The sequence below is a fragment of the Tenebrio molitor genome, chromosome 9, assembly GCF_963966145.1.
Source record: "Tenebrio molitor chromosome 9, icTenMoli1.1, whole genome shotgun sequence".
In the NCBI taxonomy this organism is placed as follows: domain Eukaryota; kingdom Metazoa; phylum Arthropoda; class Insecta; order Coleoptera; family Tenebrionidae; genus Tenebrio; species Tenebrio molitor.
In genome coordinates, this window is record NC_091054.1 from 15938365 (window position 1) to 15954494 (window position 16130).

Here is a 16130-nt window from a genome sequence, read left to right on the forward strand (position 1 = left end):
ATAAAATCGTCAAAACGAAAAGGTGTTACCTCGACTGTGGGTCCTGCTGGGGCGCTGCAGGTGCTGCCATTCACGGCACTGATTGTTATCACATATTTAATTTGAAATTATTCTTTTCTAATGACTCCACCAATCGCTTTCGGTAATTTGGGGTATTGTTGGTTATCTACTCGCACGTGACCGCCATTATTAAACAAATGTTGGCCGCGTTTACACGCACCCATAACTCCAATCTTTCCATCCATCAAATCAGTTAAAAAACATTTTTCCTACTTTATATCACATTTTATCCAAAAAATCATCGATATAACGTTGTGAAAATTTTTTGTATCGACGATCCATAATTTAAATTTCTGTTTTGGGAAGCCCTTCCAAGTCTTGCGTGTAAACGTGGTCACAGCCGTGATGTCATTCTGTCAACACATCTTCCCCCAATACCAACCGCACTACAAAAGTCCCTAGTTTAGTTGTGTAGTAACCTCTCTTTGCACAATTTGTTGTGATAATTTTCCGAATAAACTAGTGTTTAGGTTGTAAAATTAATGAAATGGCTGACGATTTGGAAAACGTGGGTATTTCCCAATTTAATTCACACTATTGAAAATGTAATTGTTTCAGATTCCTTCCATAACGGTTAAAGAGCCGCTCGATTTAGTGAGGTTAAGTTTGGACGAACGTATTTACGTGAAAATGCGAAACGATCGGGAAATTCGAGGTAGACTGCACGTAAGATGGTAAAATCTTGTTTGTTTCATTTGTTTACGGGCAATAACGCAGGCGTATGACCAACACATGAACATGATCTTGAGCGACGCCGAAGAAACTATCACTACAGTAGAAATTGATGAAGAAACATATGAGGAAGTGTACAGGACGACGAAACGCAACATTCCTATGCTTTTCGTGAGGGGTGACGGTGTGATACTGGTGTCGCCTCCGATGCGAACCTCATAAAAAAAATCATTTCGACATACTGTTTATTTATACCCATTAAATATTTTACAAAGATTTCCTGCAGATAATTAGTTAAAATATTAAAAAGAGTATTAGAATAGTACGAGTTAAATAATTTTCTATACATCTTAATTTATAAATAAAACGTTCACCATTTACAGTTTCAATATTTACACTTCATTCCAAGACTTACCGTAACTATAGAATTTAAGCTTACTCATGCATTACACGGATTACTATGGAGACGTGGGTGCCCAGCTTGACACTCGATAATACTGGAAATTTGGCATGTTGCTTATGTACAAGTTGCACAGTAAGGAAAGAAATCTTCGTTGCTCATCAGTAGACTTGACTAGCGGTGCTAGCCTTCCGTCTGTGTCACGCCGACGTCTCATTCTCGCCCCAGCCCTCGCTGTCGCACTCCGAGTCGCTCCCCGATTCCGAATCGCTGAACTCCACCGCCACTCTCCTCGCTAAGATGCTCGCCACGTCGTGCAACCCGTTGCCGCGCTCCACCTCCTTCTGCTCGATCTTCTCCACCTTCCTTAGTTTGATCCCGTCCCTGATCGCCTTCAGGAGGTCGTTCCTGGGGTCGACCATCGGCGGCGCTTGCTTCGAGATGGGCCTGTCCTTGACCGGCGTCAATTTGGGGGGCGACGTCGCGCTGGTGATTATCTTGGCCAAGTCGCCGTTGACCAGCGGCGGACTCGTCGTCGGTCCATTCAGCAGCGGCATGGGTGGCGGCGGCGGCGGAGGTGGGGCTTGCACCGGCGTCTGCTGCTTGGGAGGCGAGGCCTGTTTAGGCGCCGGCGGCGGCGGAGGTAAATCTTGCACGGGTTCGGGCGTGGCTTGGTGGGAATGTGGACTGTTCGACCTGGACTGGCTTTGGGAGCGCACCAGATGGGATGGAATGCCGTTCGGGGGCGACATTGTGGTGTCGGGGGGAGGAGGCGGCGGCGGTAGGGTGTCCCTCCCGGCGGACATGCTTCGCCCCCTCGTGGGAGTGTTGGAAGATGGGGTGCTGGTGTTGCTCGGTGGAGCTGGCGGGGGCTGGCTCGGACGCGCCTTGCCGCCCCTCGTGGGCGTGCCTCCTTGGTACAGCGACTCGGAGCTGAGGGGGCCTTGACCGTACATCCCGTGCTGGTACGGATTCTCCTCGTAGGGAGGATACGTGGGGGAATGCAGACCGTCGGTTGTTTCTTGCTGGTACGACCTCCTGATCTCGATGGAATTAGGCCTCGGGGGCCGTTGTTGCTCCATCATGGCGCTCTCTTCGCTCGGCAACATCGGCTGCTGTTGTTGTTGTTGCTGCTGCTGCTGCTGTATCAGCCCCTGGGGAGTCCTGTAGATGGTGTTCTGCGGCATTATGTATTCGCCGTGACCCATGGCGATCTGCTTTTGTCTTTCTCTGGTGTTGTGGGGTTGTCTCACTCGTTTCTTGTGTCTGTTGCCCTGTCCCCCTTCCGTCCTGGGCCTGTGGGGTTTCTTGCCGCGGTCCAGCATCATCCTTTCGGTGTCGTTGAGCATCTCTTGACGCCACAATTCGAAGAAGTAGTTGGGGTCGGTGTAGAATTTCAGACCGTCTTTGCCGTCGTCCCGGTAACAGTTCAGTTTGTGGAGTGGGGGTGGCTTGTCGCACGATTTATACGTCTCGAGCATCGCCGTCGGCATCGTCGCCCTCGAAAAGATCTGGAAGAAAAATTTTCCCTCAGTACGAAACATTTGTTATATTTTCTTTATTAGGTCCACGTAATTGTTGCCTGCTATCCGGCTCGAAGGACCAACAACTTATCGTCCCGTAAAAAGCTTAAAGACGATGACTTAAAGTTCGATTAAAAGAAGTTTGTTCGTTCAAAATGAAAAAAGATTTTAAATGATAATGAGGAGACATTGCTGTGAAACAAGACAGAACATAATAAAATAATTAAAATAGTAAAGAATTTCTAACAGTTAAAAAGTAAAGAAGAGAAAAATATGTAAAAACATTACAAATATGAATTTTTATCACTTTGTGTACCAACTAATATTTCGAAAGTAACAAAATACACCAAAATCGTAACAGTCAAAAAGAAACAAAGAACGAAATTGTAATGGATTATCAAATATTTCTGATGAAAAAAAAAACAATAAAGAACATCACAAAGATTATAAATACATATGTAATAAGTAACAGTTACTAAGAATAAAAGAGTAATTAAAAAAAAAACACGAAAAATGTAGCAGCTTTGATAATTTTATGGACGATCCAAAATTTCTGATGACGAAAACAACAATAAAGAACAATAAATGAAGAAAAAAAAAAGAGATATATCAAAAGTACTATAAATACATTTCAGTTTTTGTCAATTTCTGATGAAATGAAAATGTAAACAAATGATTGCACCTAAACATGGTGACAGATTATTACTTTTATCTGATTATCTAAGTTACGCAATGACAAAAAAATAGATTTGAAGTTGTGGTAATTATTTAATCGTAATAATTTGATTTTAGAGACAACGAATCAGGTTCAAAAAAATTATGTGTAGAAAGCTGCGCTCGTGCGTGTAAGCTTCCCACTTCTCAAAAGAATAGTGCTTTATACATGTGTCGCACAAACAACTATTTTTCATTCTCCGTTCTTTTCGCGAAGTAAATTTTAGATATAACAAATTATAGTTCCCATTTTTCGGGGTTTCTAAATTCTTTTCATTACATTATTTTAGCGGAAAAACATCTCGCTTAACAATAAAGAAAATCAATCTCTTTTTAATTTCTCTTGGTTTAAAAAAATCAAGGGTTGAGAATCCTTCAAAACTAATAAAGATCCTTTCTTTCAAGACTTCAACCCCTTTTGAACGCTTTACTGAATACCTTTTCTCTCCAATGAAGGGTGGATTTCAATTTTTTACTCTTATGTTTAATCTATTTTTTTATAATTCTCGTCGATTTTCTCTTCAGAAGCTGAAAAGTCCAAAATTTTTTTCAGCTCTGTCCCACTCTTCTGATCAAAAACTTCGACTCGTTCCACCAAACAATCAAACACAAATGGTATTCAATTCGCAAAAGACCTTTTCTTCGTTCTGTCATAGATCTGACCTTAAGATTCCAGTTATTGATTCCACACTGGATCGATAAGTTTAACAGTCAACGGCGAAGAATGGCGTTCTAAATTTAGAAATTTCCCTTTTCCACCGCAAGTCGCCCTTTCAATTCCCTGTGACAACAAGTTCACCTCGACACAACTGGAAAATTTCCGTTTAGATGTTTTTTTCTACATTTTTTCTTGTTTATGGTGCACCTGGATACTCGCTCTCGGAGATAAACACACGATAAATATTTGTGATAGCTTTACCGTTACTGTGTTTCTTTATTCATCCGTTTTGTTTCCTGATTACATTCATTGGAATTACAAGCGTTACCAGCCAGTATGGGTCTGCACCTACGTGTCTTCTGTATTAAGCAACTACCGTAGTAGCCACATACATTTCTCTCGCATTAAAACTAACGTTTCTTAAAGCGCGAGGCAATTCTTGCAGCCTCGAAAACTCAACTCCTTGTATCCCGATTTCCAAAAATATTCAATGAAAAATTGCGAAAACAATAAATTAAGCAATCCTTTACTTTACAAGAATGTCTGGCTTGAGTTTTTGATTTGTTTCTAATATTGCGCCTCCAACCACCAGATATGAAAGTACATTAAAGAAATGAAAAAAGAAAACAAACCTTGTCGTAAAAATATGTTATTTACGGAAGTTTTGTATTTGTGAATAGACACAACTGTTGGCAACGTGTGTGGAGAAGACGAAAATAGCGAGAAAAAATTAAAATTTTGAAATTCGTAATGATTTCGTAACTCAAGAGGGGCGTGTCAGTTTGGATCTAGGCCATTCGATTAAAATTCAAAATTTATCGTCGACGATTCGACTAATCTTTTGAAGTTTTCGCGACACGAAGATATTATTTATCGTAACACCGTTGCCACATGTACGTAAATCTACACGACATAATTGCCTCAGTTAGTTTTTTTTTTTTTTTTAACTAAAAACAAAACATTCGCCGCAATTTGTAGTTCCAAAAGTGATTTCTCGTTTGTCACGCAGTTAAGAGTTCACATTTGCGGATTTTATTGAGTCGTTAAAGTCCTACCAATATGCCAACATTAAATAATTAATTATTATTAGTACATCTGGGAGTGAGTCATTAACATATTATTCGAGTCAAAAAACTAAATACGATCCTTGAAATGACACAGATCTTGAATAATAACAAACATCTCGGTATATAAAAGTAGTTGTTGGAGTCTGCTTAATGTTACATGCTTGAATGATTATCTTTTCGACGAGTTCGTGTAAACAACGTAAATTAGGAAAACTAGAAAAAAATTCCTTTCTAGATTGTGACAATTTTCCACAAAATAAATGTCAAAACGAGCAATGGGCAATACTAAACTGTCAATCGAAGAATGACGGAAAAAATCCCAAGTTTTATTTAAATTTTAACCAATTTTAACTAAAACTAATTTTGCTTTTTGAATAGTACCATCTACCGCAGGAGCAACAGTTACTGTTTGAGTTGGCAATAAAAAATTTTTACTTGAAATTAGCAAGACTGAATTATTGACATTGACATTATTGACAGCGGACATAAATTTCAAATTTAAGCGTCTTGGTTTTTGTAATCTTTTACTGATAATTTGAGTCTTTTCCTCGCTCTAACTGGTTTCAAAAACTCCTCATTTTTCAATAAAACGTTGTTTCGCATCACACATAACCTAATTTTCGCCGATCTATCAAAATGACGTAACTTCCGGTTATGTAACAAATTTAGCCAACAGGGACGCAAAAAAGTCACCATACCTAGTTTTACTGCCAACTCAAACAGTAATATGTAGTTGCTTACTGTGTCTAATTCGTTCCACTTCCAACCAAAACTCTCCTAAAAACCCTACATGCAGATCAGGTATTTGTCGCGATTATTTCCTGTGCACTACCTAAGAAAGTTAATATGTACTTTTTTTTAATTGCATTAATGAAATGTAATTAAATTTCAAGTTTCATAAATAAGTGAGGAATGGAAATAGAGATGCAAAGAGCAGTTTTAATACCCGAAGAATACCTTATGAACAAAAACTTTTTTTTTATGAGGACTACTAGTACTCGGCTTCGCCTCGAGCCTGAAACCTAGTTTTCGCGCTGTAAAATACCCCTACCGTACTCTAATGTAAATATCTATTGAAGTTACATGAATATTTTTAATTTGAAGACTCCCATATTTTTTCCTCCATCTTTCAATTCGATTTTAACTATACTGGGCATTTGCGGAAAAATTCGGGTGGGTCTTGCGGCTTTAACATTACAAATTTGAAATTTTTGGATGAGTCAACCCTTAGGGAGACGTGACAGCACATTTGTTACGTCAATACTCCGCTCCCGGCTGTTTGAAAATTTCTATAACACCCTACATTTTTAATGGCGAATTATCACAAAGGACACTTTTTTTATTACGAACGTGTAATAAAGTGACAGTTCACAAAGGATAAATAGTTTTTGAAATATGTAATTAAATTTTTTATCGATTAGAAAGATCAAGAATAATAAAAATTTCTGAACAATTAGACAATAAGGTTTACAGTTTATAGAAAGAGAATTAAATACTTAATTCGAATTAAATTTTAATGCGCGATTAACCCATCAATCCGAAACTTCGATTGATTCAATCTGATCACTTGTTCAGTTAATCTCGCATTTGATTACGATTAACTTAATTTCGCTTCTGTAAACTAGCCCCTATGTCTCCTAATTTTTAGAAAAATAAATGTTCAAAATAGTCAGCAATTATTCAAAAAATTGTACAGCCAATTTCCAAACTCACTTTGAACATTTTGAAAACTTTCTGATGCCGAAAAAAAAACTGCCTTGTAATCTATCACATTTTTACACAGACGGTGTAAAAAAGCTGTCGTCTTTCATAACCACTCACTAAAAATATAGGTTGTCATTTAAAATTTAGAAGTGGGGGTGGTTGGGGGAGGTATAACGACGTGACAACTGTACTCAGTCAAGTCTCTCTACATGTTGACTCACATCCCTAAAATTTCAAATTTGTGACGTTAAATACACTGGAAATAAACCCATCTGAACTTTTCGTGTTCACCCGGTATATGATTCGTGTTGAAAGTGAAACCAATGAAACTGTAACATCTGGATAAACTGTTACGAAATTTCTTCCTCACGAAATACATTCTCTATCTGGGTAATCGGTACACAGATTCTTCAACGTTCCAAATGCTTGCAAAGGGACAAATTTGCGCTTATAAACCAAAAATAATTTCTGAAGAATCAAGGAAGCCATCTAATCATGTTCTAATGGCTGAAAGTCTCTTTGAAAATATCCGTATTAGTTGATAAAAATGTCATTAGAATATAAAGAGTCTGTATAGAACCATACAACCAAAATAAGAAGAACATTGTAGAAGATGTCGTTGGTCTTTGTCTCGAACCTTTCTTGAGAGTTGTTAGATTTTTTCCCAAGTCCAAATTTTATAATAAAAATTTAATAATAACGCAACCACTTTACACTTAGTCCGGACCAAAAAAACAGAAAAACAGACACCGTGAACATTTTTCCGCATCTATCACTGCACTTGGAGAGGACCCCAGCAACCAACTTACTTGTTGATCAAAAGCCACTGTACTCTTGAACGCCTTCCTCATGTGGATGTCCTGCAGGGAAACCTCCTCCACTGTACTGTCCAATTGGGTAACTTTGATCGCCAACCTGTCGATCCTCGCCTGCAGCGAGTTCGACCTGTCGTAGAGCTGTTGGGCGTCCTTCGCCAACTCCCCGAACATGTCTTCGGCGTGCCTGGAGAGCGACGACAGTTGGCGGACAGTGTTGGCCAATGTGCCGTTTGTGACGGCCTCCAGTTCGGACACCAGAGGGAAGTCATCGGGGAGGGTGCCCCTGGCCACGTGCACCGGCTCTATCACTCTCTTCGGCAGAGGCATGGCTGTTCAGGGTTCACGACTCCGACGAGAACTGCAACAATACGTTTCGTCAGATGCATCGCAACGAGATGTTATCAAATTCGACGTCGTTTACTGTTTGTTACTCTCTACCGGATCATTTCTTCAGCAATGAGCGACAAGTGTGGTAATTTCGTAGGACAATTAGAGGGAAAAAACTCGTCCGGTTCGTGGCAATTAAGAGCCGTGTTATATGTTACACAATGTACCGGGTGAGTCAAGTTTTAGCGCCCGGACGATTAACCCTATTAAAAAATTAATAAAAATTACGAAACTTTAGGGTTATATTCCCTTGATATAAGACTTCAAATGTGTGCAATCAATTTTCCGTTATCACTTCATTCAGAGCCATAAAATTTTAAAAATCGATTTTGAGCAAAAAAACATTTTTTTTCGTACACGCTCATAATTCACAATTAATTCAAAGAACACATTTATGAAATTCGCATCAAAAGAAAATTATTCGTTTTTGAATTATGTATTCCAATTTTAACAGTAAGAGCGAAAAATGACCAAGATTTACAGGTACAGTGTCATAAATAAATATCTCATTGTTGGGAAACATCTGTTGACAACTTTTCTAGTAATTCTTAAGCCCCTAAAGGGAACCATAAACAACCTACGTCAACTTCTTTTGTGGAACTGACCGCCCAATTTAATAATAAATCATAGCTAAATTTTGCACTTTAATATCAAATTCCATTTATTTCAAAAACCTGTGATGTTTTCATGATTTTAATGACACCAAATTTTTCCTAAATGTTTGAAAGGACTCTCAGTGAAAAATTATGTATATTAATGTAACGGTTATTGAATTAAAACGAAATCTTTACCTGCTTCTAGTGATTTGAGCTTGAAATATTTCATTTGTAATATGACAAATTTCATTGTAAATACACGTAATATTACACATGGAAATTACATTACAATACATCAAATGTAATATTACAATGAAATATTAATGTAATTTTCCTTGTAAAATTACATATAAATTACAGGACATTATAAACCAACTAAAACCAGAATCGCCTAAATTCTGACGTCGATTGGTGAATTCTGGGAATCACTGACTCGTTGAGACTTGCATGAATTCTTAGTTTCTTACGTCCCGTCATCATTAGTGATTCTTATAAGGGTATTCACGAGTTGCTTTCGTAAGTACGTAAAATTACACAAAAAAATACGAAATCCGAAACTTGTGAACGCTGTCTTAACATAAAAAATACACAATATTATTAGGAGTGATTTGTGATTGTTTTTGTGTTGCTGTTGACTGTCGTGAGGGTATTTTAAAAATTTTAAATTCATGAGCAAGAAGAGCAATGTAAAACAGAGATTAATATAGTTGATAATTAAAAATGAAGTGCTCATAGTCATAAATCTTCATTATTATAAACTTTTTTGTTTGACACTGTCAGAATTTGAGAATTTTCTCCTATGTGAACGGATTTTGATAAATGTCACTACTTGTCAAAACGAAACGTCAAGCTAATTTTAAAGATTTTAAGCGATTTGGAGCCTTTAAAGCTTGTTTGACACGATGCTAAATTTTGTAGAAAATTTGTTAGAAAATGAGAGAGACCCTCGATCAGGACCAATGAACGATCAGGATCATAGTCTGTCTTTGTCAGATCCTGATCGTTCATTGGCCCTCTCTCATTTTCTAACAAATTTTCTACAAAATTTAGCATCGTGTCATACAGCTTTAAGGGGCTCGTCGAACAAAAAAACGTTGTATTCAACTCCTTCGTGTGTAAATTGGGCCTTTTATGGCACTCGTGGGCCTTTAAAACGCTCGTTTCACTCGCATTTTAAACTGGCCCATTCGTGCCAAAAAACCCCAATTTACACAAGAACTCGTCAAATAAACTACTATTACAACTCACCCTAAATCAATTGCAAGTGAAAAAGCCAAGGTTCCAATAAACTATAATAATACAATTGTAATATTTCATGTAATATTTCTTGTAATATTACATGAAATATTACATTTGTAAAATACAATTTTCAAAATTACATGTAATTTTAAAACACTACCTGCTTCATTAAAAATTTTGAAATTTTTACAGATTGTTCTGCAGTGATACACAATCATTCCTGAATTTTTTGAGAATTTTAAATTGATTAGAAGTGGGTGTTTTCGCTCGGGCGGTAAAACCTTGACTCACCGGTACAGGAAAATGGGACAAAAGGATTATTAGTTATTTATGGCACGAGTGTGTTATGTTGGCTGTAAGTCACGCGAGAAAAAGTTTAGGTATAATTTTCTCAAGTGACTTATAGAACAACAAGTGCAACAATTGTAAATAAAGTGAGTTACAGTTATAATTCACACGTGACTTATAGACCACTTTACTGATCTAAAATGAGAACAATTATGACTTATGACAATATGACTTAATAATCAAATTAAAATTAAACACGGAATAAAAATTCACTTCTGTGTTGCAAGTTCATCGATTCATATATTTGAGGCCACCTTATTTCCTAACAAAATTATTTACACAACTTGATATGAAGTAATCGCAAATATTTACATTTTTGCGGAATTATCAGCAAAACCATATCAACTGCTCACATTACCTTGGACAAAAATATGATTCAGATTTGAACAGATTTGGCCAACAAACGCTTATTGCCAAGCATTAAAAAATTAAAAGCAAATAAAACACTCGGTGCACCATTAATTCTTACGCTATTTCTACCGCGAATATTTTTAGATAAAACTTATCATTATCTCCCACCGAGTTGTTCGATGCTCAACATTCAGTTCCTTGGAGTGCCGATCAAAAACAGTAATACATTTTAGTGATTTGATTGGTTGACGTTTAAAATATTTCAATGTCAATACGATTATTGATTATAGTTTTTATTGACATTGTTCAATAATTAATGAAATGACAAAAATTATTTTATCGAAGGAAATATCAGTTGCAGAAGTAGACGCAGCAAAGTGTATAATTAAATTTGAATCGATTTACCATTTCGAGGTCTGCTAGACGTGATTTATGAAAAACCTTTGTAGCTATTCTTGAAGTGGAGACCCAGAAAAATCGCCTCGCAGGAGACAAAAATTAGGCAATATTAAATCGGAATGAAGTCAGCTTGTCGCTGCAAGGAACAAAAGGAAAACAGCATGAGTTCATGTTTAAATAAATTATTACAGACTGTAAATTTTTCTGAAAGTACTGTTAGTAGGAAAATATTATGTCGAGAATATTTACGTTCAAACAAGTAATAACATTGTAAAAAAATTACGACTGAATAATTATTAATTATGTTTTATAACTGTTGTACAGGATGATTCAAGTTTTACCGCCCGAACGAAAACACCCAGTTCTAAACGATTTAAAATTCTCAAAAAATTCAGGAATGATTGTGTATCGCTGCAGAACAGTCTGTGAAAATTTCAAATTTTTTAATGAAACAGGTTAATATTTCGTTTTAATTCAATAACCGCTACATTAATTTACATAATTTTTCACTGAGAGTCCTTTCAAACATTTAGGAAAAATTTGGTGTCATCGAAATCATGAAAACATCACTGGTTTTAAAATACGAGCACATAAATGAAATTTGATATTAAAATGCAAAATTTAGCTATGATTTATTATTAAATTGGGCGGTCACTTCCATAAAAGAGGTTGGCGTGGGTTGTTTATGGTACAGTTTAGGGACTGAAGATTTAGAAAAGTTGTCAACAGATGTTTACCACCAATGAGGTATTTATTTATAAGACTGTAGTTGTAAATCTCGATTATTTTTCGCTGTTAATGTTAAAATTGGAATAGTTCAAAAACTAATAATTTTCTTTTGATGCGAATTTCATGATGTGTTCTATGAATTAATTGTGAATTATGAGCGTGTGCGGAAAACATTTTTTTTTTGTCAAAATCAATTTTTTAAACTTTATGGCTCTGAATGAAGTGATAAGAGAAAATTAATTATTGCACACACTGGAAGACTTATATCAAGGAAATGTAACTCTAAAGTTTCGTAATTTTTACTCATTTTTTAATAGGGTTTATCGTGCGGGCGGTAAAACTTGAATCACCCTGTATACGAAATAACGGTTTACTGTCATTGGGCCATATGATTTCCTCTTCATTAAAACCTAGAGACACTCCTTAAGGACTTAACTAAGTGTTTATCGACTGTCGTTTGTGGTTATCATTAACTTGACATTGTTTCCTTAAAGAAGGTATTTAGTTACCGAATGTCTTAAATAGAGGAAATCATAACCCTTTATTTAAATAATTTTTCACATACCTAGTTGTTTCGCGAAATCAATTATTTAGATAAAGACGCGTTAGTGAAAGTTTTAACGAAAGGAAAATCATACGGCCCAACGTTATCTTGTCAGTTTATTACTGGAGTTGTAAGTAAAAAAAAATTCGAATCACTTGAAATTTTTTATTATATTAATAATTCCAGTATGGTGATTGGTTTATGATAGAGATCTAGCGGTAAATGAAATCGAAAAGAAATATTTTGGGAAATGTACGATAGTTTTGTGGAAAAAATGTATGTGATGAACTTAAATTTTATAATATCTAGAATACGTAATTAGATATTAAAATATACGTAATTCATTTATTTTTATTTGTTACCTAATGAAGTAATGAACCTGAATAATTAAGAGTTTACAGAACTTTGATAATGTTTTTATCAAATAGCCTGCCGCTTGTTTTTCTTTCCGTTGACGTATTGCGTAGCTTTATCAACTCTCAAACGTCATTTATTCGACGAACAGCAAAAGTGTTAACTATTTCTTTTGGAAAAAACTACATACATACCGGGTGGGGCATCGTATACGCGCACGCCAGAAATCGCGACTTCTAATTAAATAAAATTGGCGAAATTTTATATACCTGACTAATTATTGATAAGGTATATTTGAGAATTTTTAAAAAAAAATTTGTTAATAAATAAGGCCGTAACAGTTTTATAAGTTTTCTGAAATTAACTGTTAATTTACCTATAAAGTTTTTACACTAAATGAATCTGTATCTGCTAGCCCATCAAACCCTGGTGGCACAATTACATATTTTGACTTGGTTAGCTAAATAATTCGCTTTTTTATTTAAACGTAAACCAGACGGGTGATTTACGGCACAATGGTATAATTTCCCAACAAAGGTATAGCCGACCGTTTTAAACCTTTTTGCCATAAAATTGACAGTTTCCATTGTCACCTAAATTTACGACAGCACAAGTAGCAGGTCATAAATAAAAATGATTTTGAAAGTTGAAATGTAAAACTGCGTTTAATTCAAAATCTAATTGGTATTTTTTTCCGTAGATTTCGTAAATAATTATAGGAAGTGAATCTGGGTAGGTTAGTATAAAAATCAGAATTTGACTTTTTGGTTGAAATTTACATTTTAATTTTTTTTGGCTTTGTTTGTACGTGAAAAATTATCAAAAAATTATGAAATGTACCTTACCAATAGCCAGGTAAATCTGAAAAATTTCGACAATTTTATTTAATTTAGAAGTCGCGATTTCTCGCGTGCGCGTATACGATGCCCCACCCGGTACTTCATAATGTTTTTACTTTAAATAATTTAATTTACAATAAAAAGATGATTAAAGTGGGATTAAATATGTGAAGCAAGGATGTCAAACGTCCCAGTTAAAAAGCGGATCTGAGTTTGTCACCAACAAAGAAAACCGCGGCCTGCTTGGCGACACATGTTTTGAACGCTCGTTACAAAGACTGATTGATTGATTGTTTAAAAAATAAAAATTTTCAAGATTTCCCATAACGCAATTTTTTGAGATTTATTTTTTCATTCTCACACAGAAAATGTCTAATTAATATTTGTTCCGATGATGAATCTGCGAAGAAGTTCTTCAAATATTTACAATAATTTACATCAATGCAAGTGGTACGAAAGTTTGCATCGGTAATTTTTTTCTATGAATTTCATTGCATCATATTCTGAAGATGAGTGATTACTGATTAGAGTAGAAATGACAAATGTGTCTGAATTGCCAACAATTTAATTGCTAAAATAAAAAAGGGACATTATGAAATAAACATTCTTCTAAAAATTCACACACGTAATAGTAGTTTATTTGACGAGTTTGTGTGTAAATTGGGTCTTTTTGGCACGCGTGGGCCATTTTAAAACGCAAGTGAAACGAGCGTTTTAAAGGCCCACGAGTGCCAAAAAAGGCCCAATTTTCACACGAACGAGTTGAATACAACGTTTTTTTGTTCGACGAGCCCCTTAAAGGCTCCAAATCGCTTAAAACCTTTAAAATTAGCTTGACGTTTCGTTTTGACAAGTTGTCACATTTATGAAAATCCGTTCACATAGGAGAAAATTCTCAAATTCTGAGTGTCGAACAAAAAAAACAATTTTTATCGAATTTAAGATTTTAAAATTTTTACAATTGTTTTTAACGATGCATAACATGACTTGTAATGTCACTTTTTTCATACTTCAGTGCACATATCCATCCTGCTATAAAAGAGAATGTTTTGCTAAAAAGTTTTAGAATTCCGCTTCCACTAAAAATTGTCATCTCTCAGATCTTACTGATCACCTACGATCTGTTAAAAACTTGACACGTCAAGCTATAAAAAAAAATGCAATTTTGCTAATGGACTTTCAACAATTAAATTAACTCTCTTTCGATGTTTCCGCATTATCTTTTTCATTCGTCACTACACATAAACTAAAACATTTTATTCACAATCGGCAAAATAAAATTTGTACAATCAGCTATGTGATTATTACTTCCGTTAAATTGCAAACTAGGAAATTTATTTCTTGAATCTAGTTTATTTTTTAAAACATTAAAGTAAACTCTTACGTGAATCTGAAATTTAAAAAAAAATCGTTTTAAAAATAGAAAATATTTATGCGATCTAGATATCGCAAAATAATTAGGCAAAACTTGTTAAAACAATTTCGGAATTATTTTACGCTGGGATGAGAAAATTTGTCGAATACCCTCACTATTACGCAACCTCGGGAACCGCTCATGCATTATTCAAGTCAAAATTAACCAATTTAAATGATTAATGTTCGCAGAAGTAATTCCTTAAATGAAATAATTTAGTTATTTCTGGTAAAAGAAAAAGGAAGATGAACATCTGGCACAGAACATTCTCGGTTAGATTTATGTCGTTACATCGTTTCCACCTTGTTTTTTCAATCCAGACTTCCGTTTCTACGTTTTAATCAAACAGAAATGATAACCGGCAATTTCTACATCATTTCCAAAGAATATTTCTGAAGCATAGTTCCCAGAAGCTTCTCAAATCGAATTTGTTATCTTGTCGGTATAGCAGTCCAGAGTCGCACTAGAAGAATTGTGAAATTATCGAAATTGGGGCGAGGTGAAGTAGCGAAGGGCCCCCTTGGAGGGAAACACGATTTCGGGGAAAACCAAATTTGCCGTGTTCGCCACCAGATGGTGCGTCTCCAACATCACCAGAACGTTATATGGAAATAAATAAATCAGTGCATGACGTGCGAAAGACATCTGTGAAGGTTATTAACCGCCAATTATTAAATAAAAAAAGACGAAGCGTGGCAGGAAGTGACCGAGTGCAGGGTTGGCTTCAGCTCCGCTTTCATCAATACTACCTCGCTGTCAATAAGGAAGTGAGTCATTTGGGGGCGGCTCACACTCACCACATTTGTTGCCCATTTAACAAGCAATTCCAAAGAGTCGCACTTACCAAGGTCGCGTCGTTATTTATCCACTGATAGGCAAATAAACGCATCGGATAAGGTCCCGACTGGGGGACGCCTCAGCTGCACCTACTCCCCGAGACCGATCTCGACCTTTCGAGCGACACTTCGGGCGTCGGATTTCGACCGCAACTGGGTCGCTTTCAGTGCGTTTTCGCTCTTCACACGGGATTTTTTGTAAAAATGTCAAATGGAAAGGGGAAAGGCCGACGGTGTGGCAGGTTTGCGGCGAGGTCGGGCCGATTTCTCACCTCCGCATGGTAGACACCCTCGGTGGCGGTCAAACGAACCCTCGCACCTCGCTTCCGACACACATCACGCGTTTATTCGCCCGAAATCCGTCCAATTTGACAAATATTGCAGAAAATGGCGAGCGGTACACCCAACAAACACGATTGGAGCAGGACTGCCACACCCTTGGAGTGAAAAACACCAACTGAAAGCAGCGGCGCCGTTA

General features: G+C 36.3%; 2 protein-coding genes across 4 annotated transcripts; one reads left to right on the top strand and one right to left on the bottom strand.

Annotated features, from left to right (window-relative positions):
- Positions 1-12: 12 nt before the first annotated feature.
- On the top strand, positions 13-1110 carry LSm3 (U6 snRNA-associated Sm-like protein LSm3). The gene is made up of 3 exons (XM_069059700.1): positions 13-568; positions 619-726; positions 778-1110. Exons 1-3 carry the CDS (start codon positions 548-550, stop codon positions 952-954), a joined length of 306 nt encoding a protein of 101 aa, XP_068915801.1. The 5' UTR covers positions 13-547; the 3' UTR covers positions 955-1110.
- Positions 964-16105, bottom strand: SCAR (wiskott-Aldrich syndrome protein family member 3 SCAR). Of its 3 annotated transcripts, XM_069059696.1 has the most exons (4): positions 15661-16105; positions 10943-11072; positions 7608-7974; positions 964-2643 (listed from the first exon to the last, which is right to left on the bottom strand). In XM_069059696.1, exons 3-4 carry the CDS (start codon positions 7941-7943, stop codon positions 1333-1335), a joined length of 1647 nt encoding a protein of 548 aa, XP_068915797.1. In that variant the 5' UTR covers positions 7944-7974; positions 10943-11072; positions 15661-16105; the 3' UTR covers positions 964-1332. The 3 variants fall into 3 exon arrangements, with proteins under 3 accessions (XP_068915797.1, XP_068915798.1, XP_068915796.1); XM_069059697.1 differs by lacking the exon at positions 10943-11072 and having other exon boundaries at positions 15925-16105; XM_069059695.1 differs by lacking the exon at positions 10943-11072 and having other exon boundaries at positions 15661-16104.
- Positions 16106-16130: the final 25 nt, after the last annotated feature.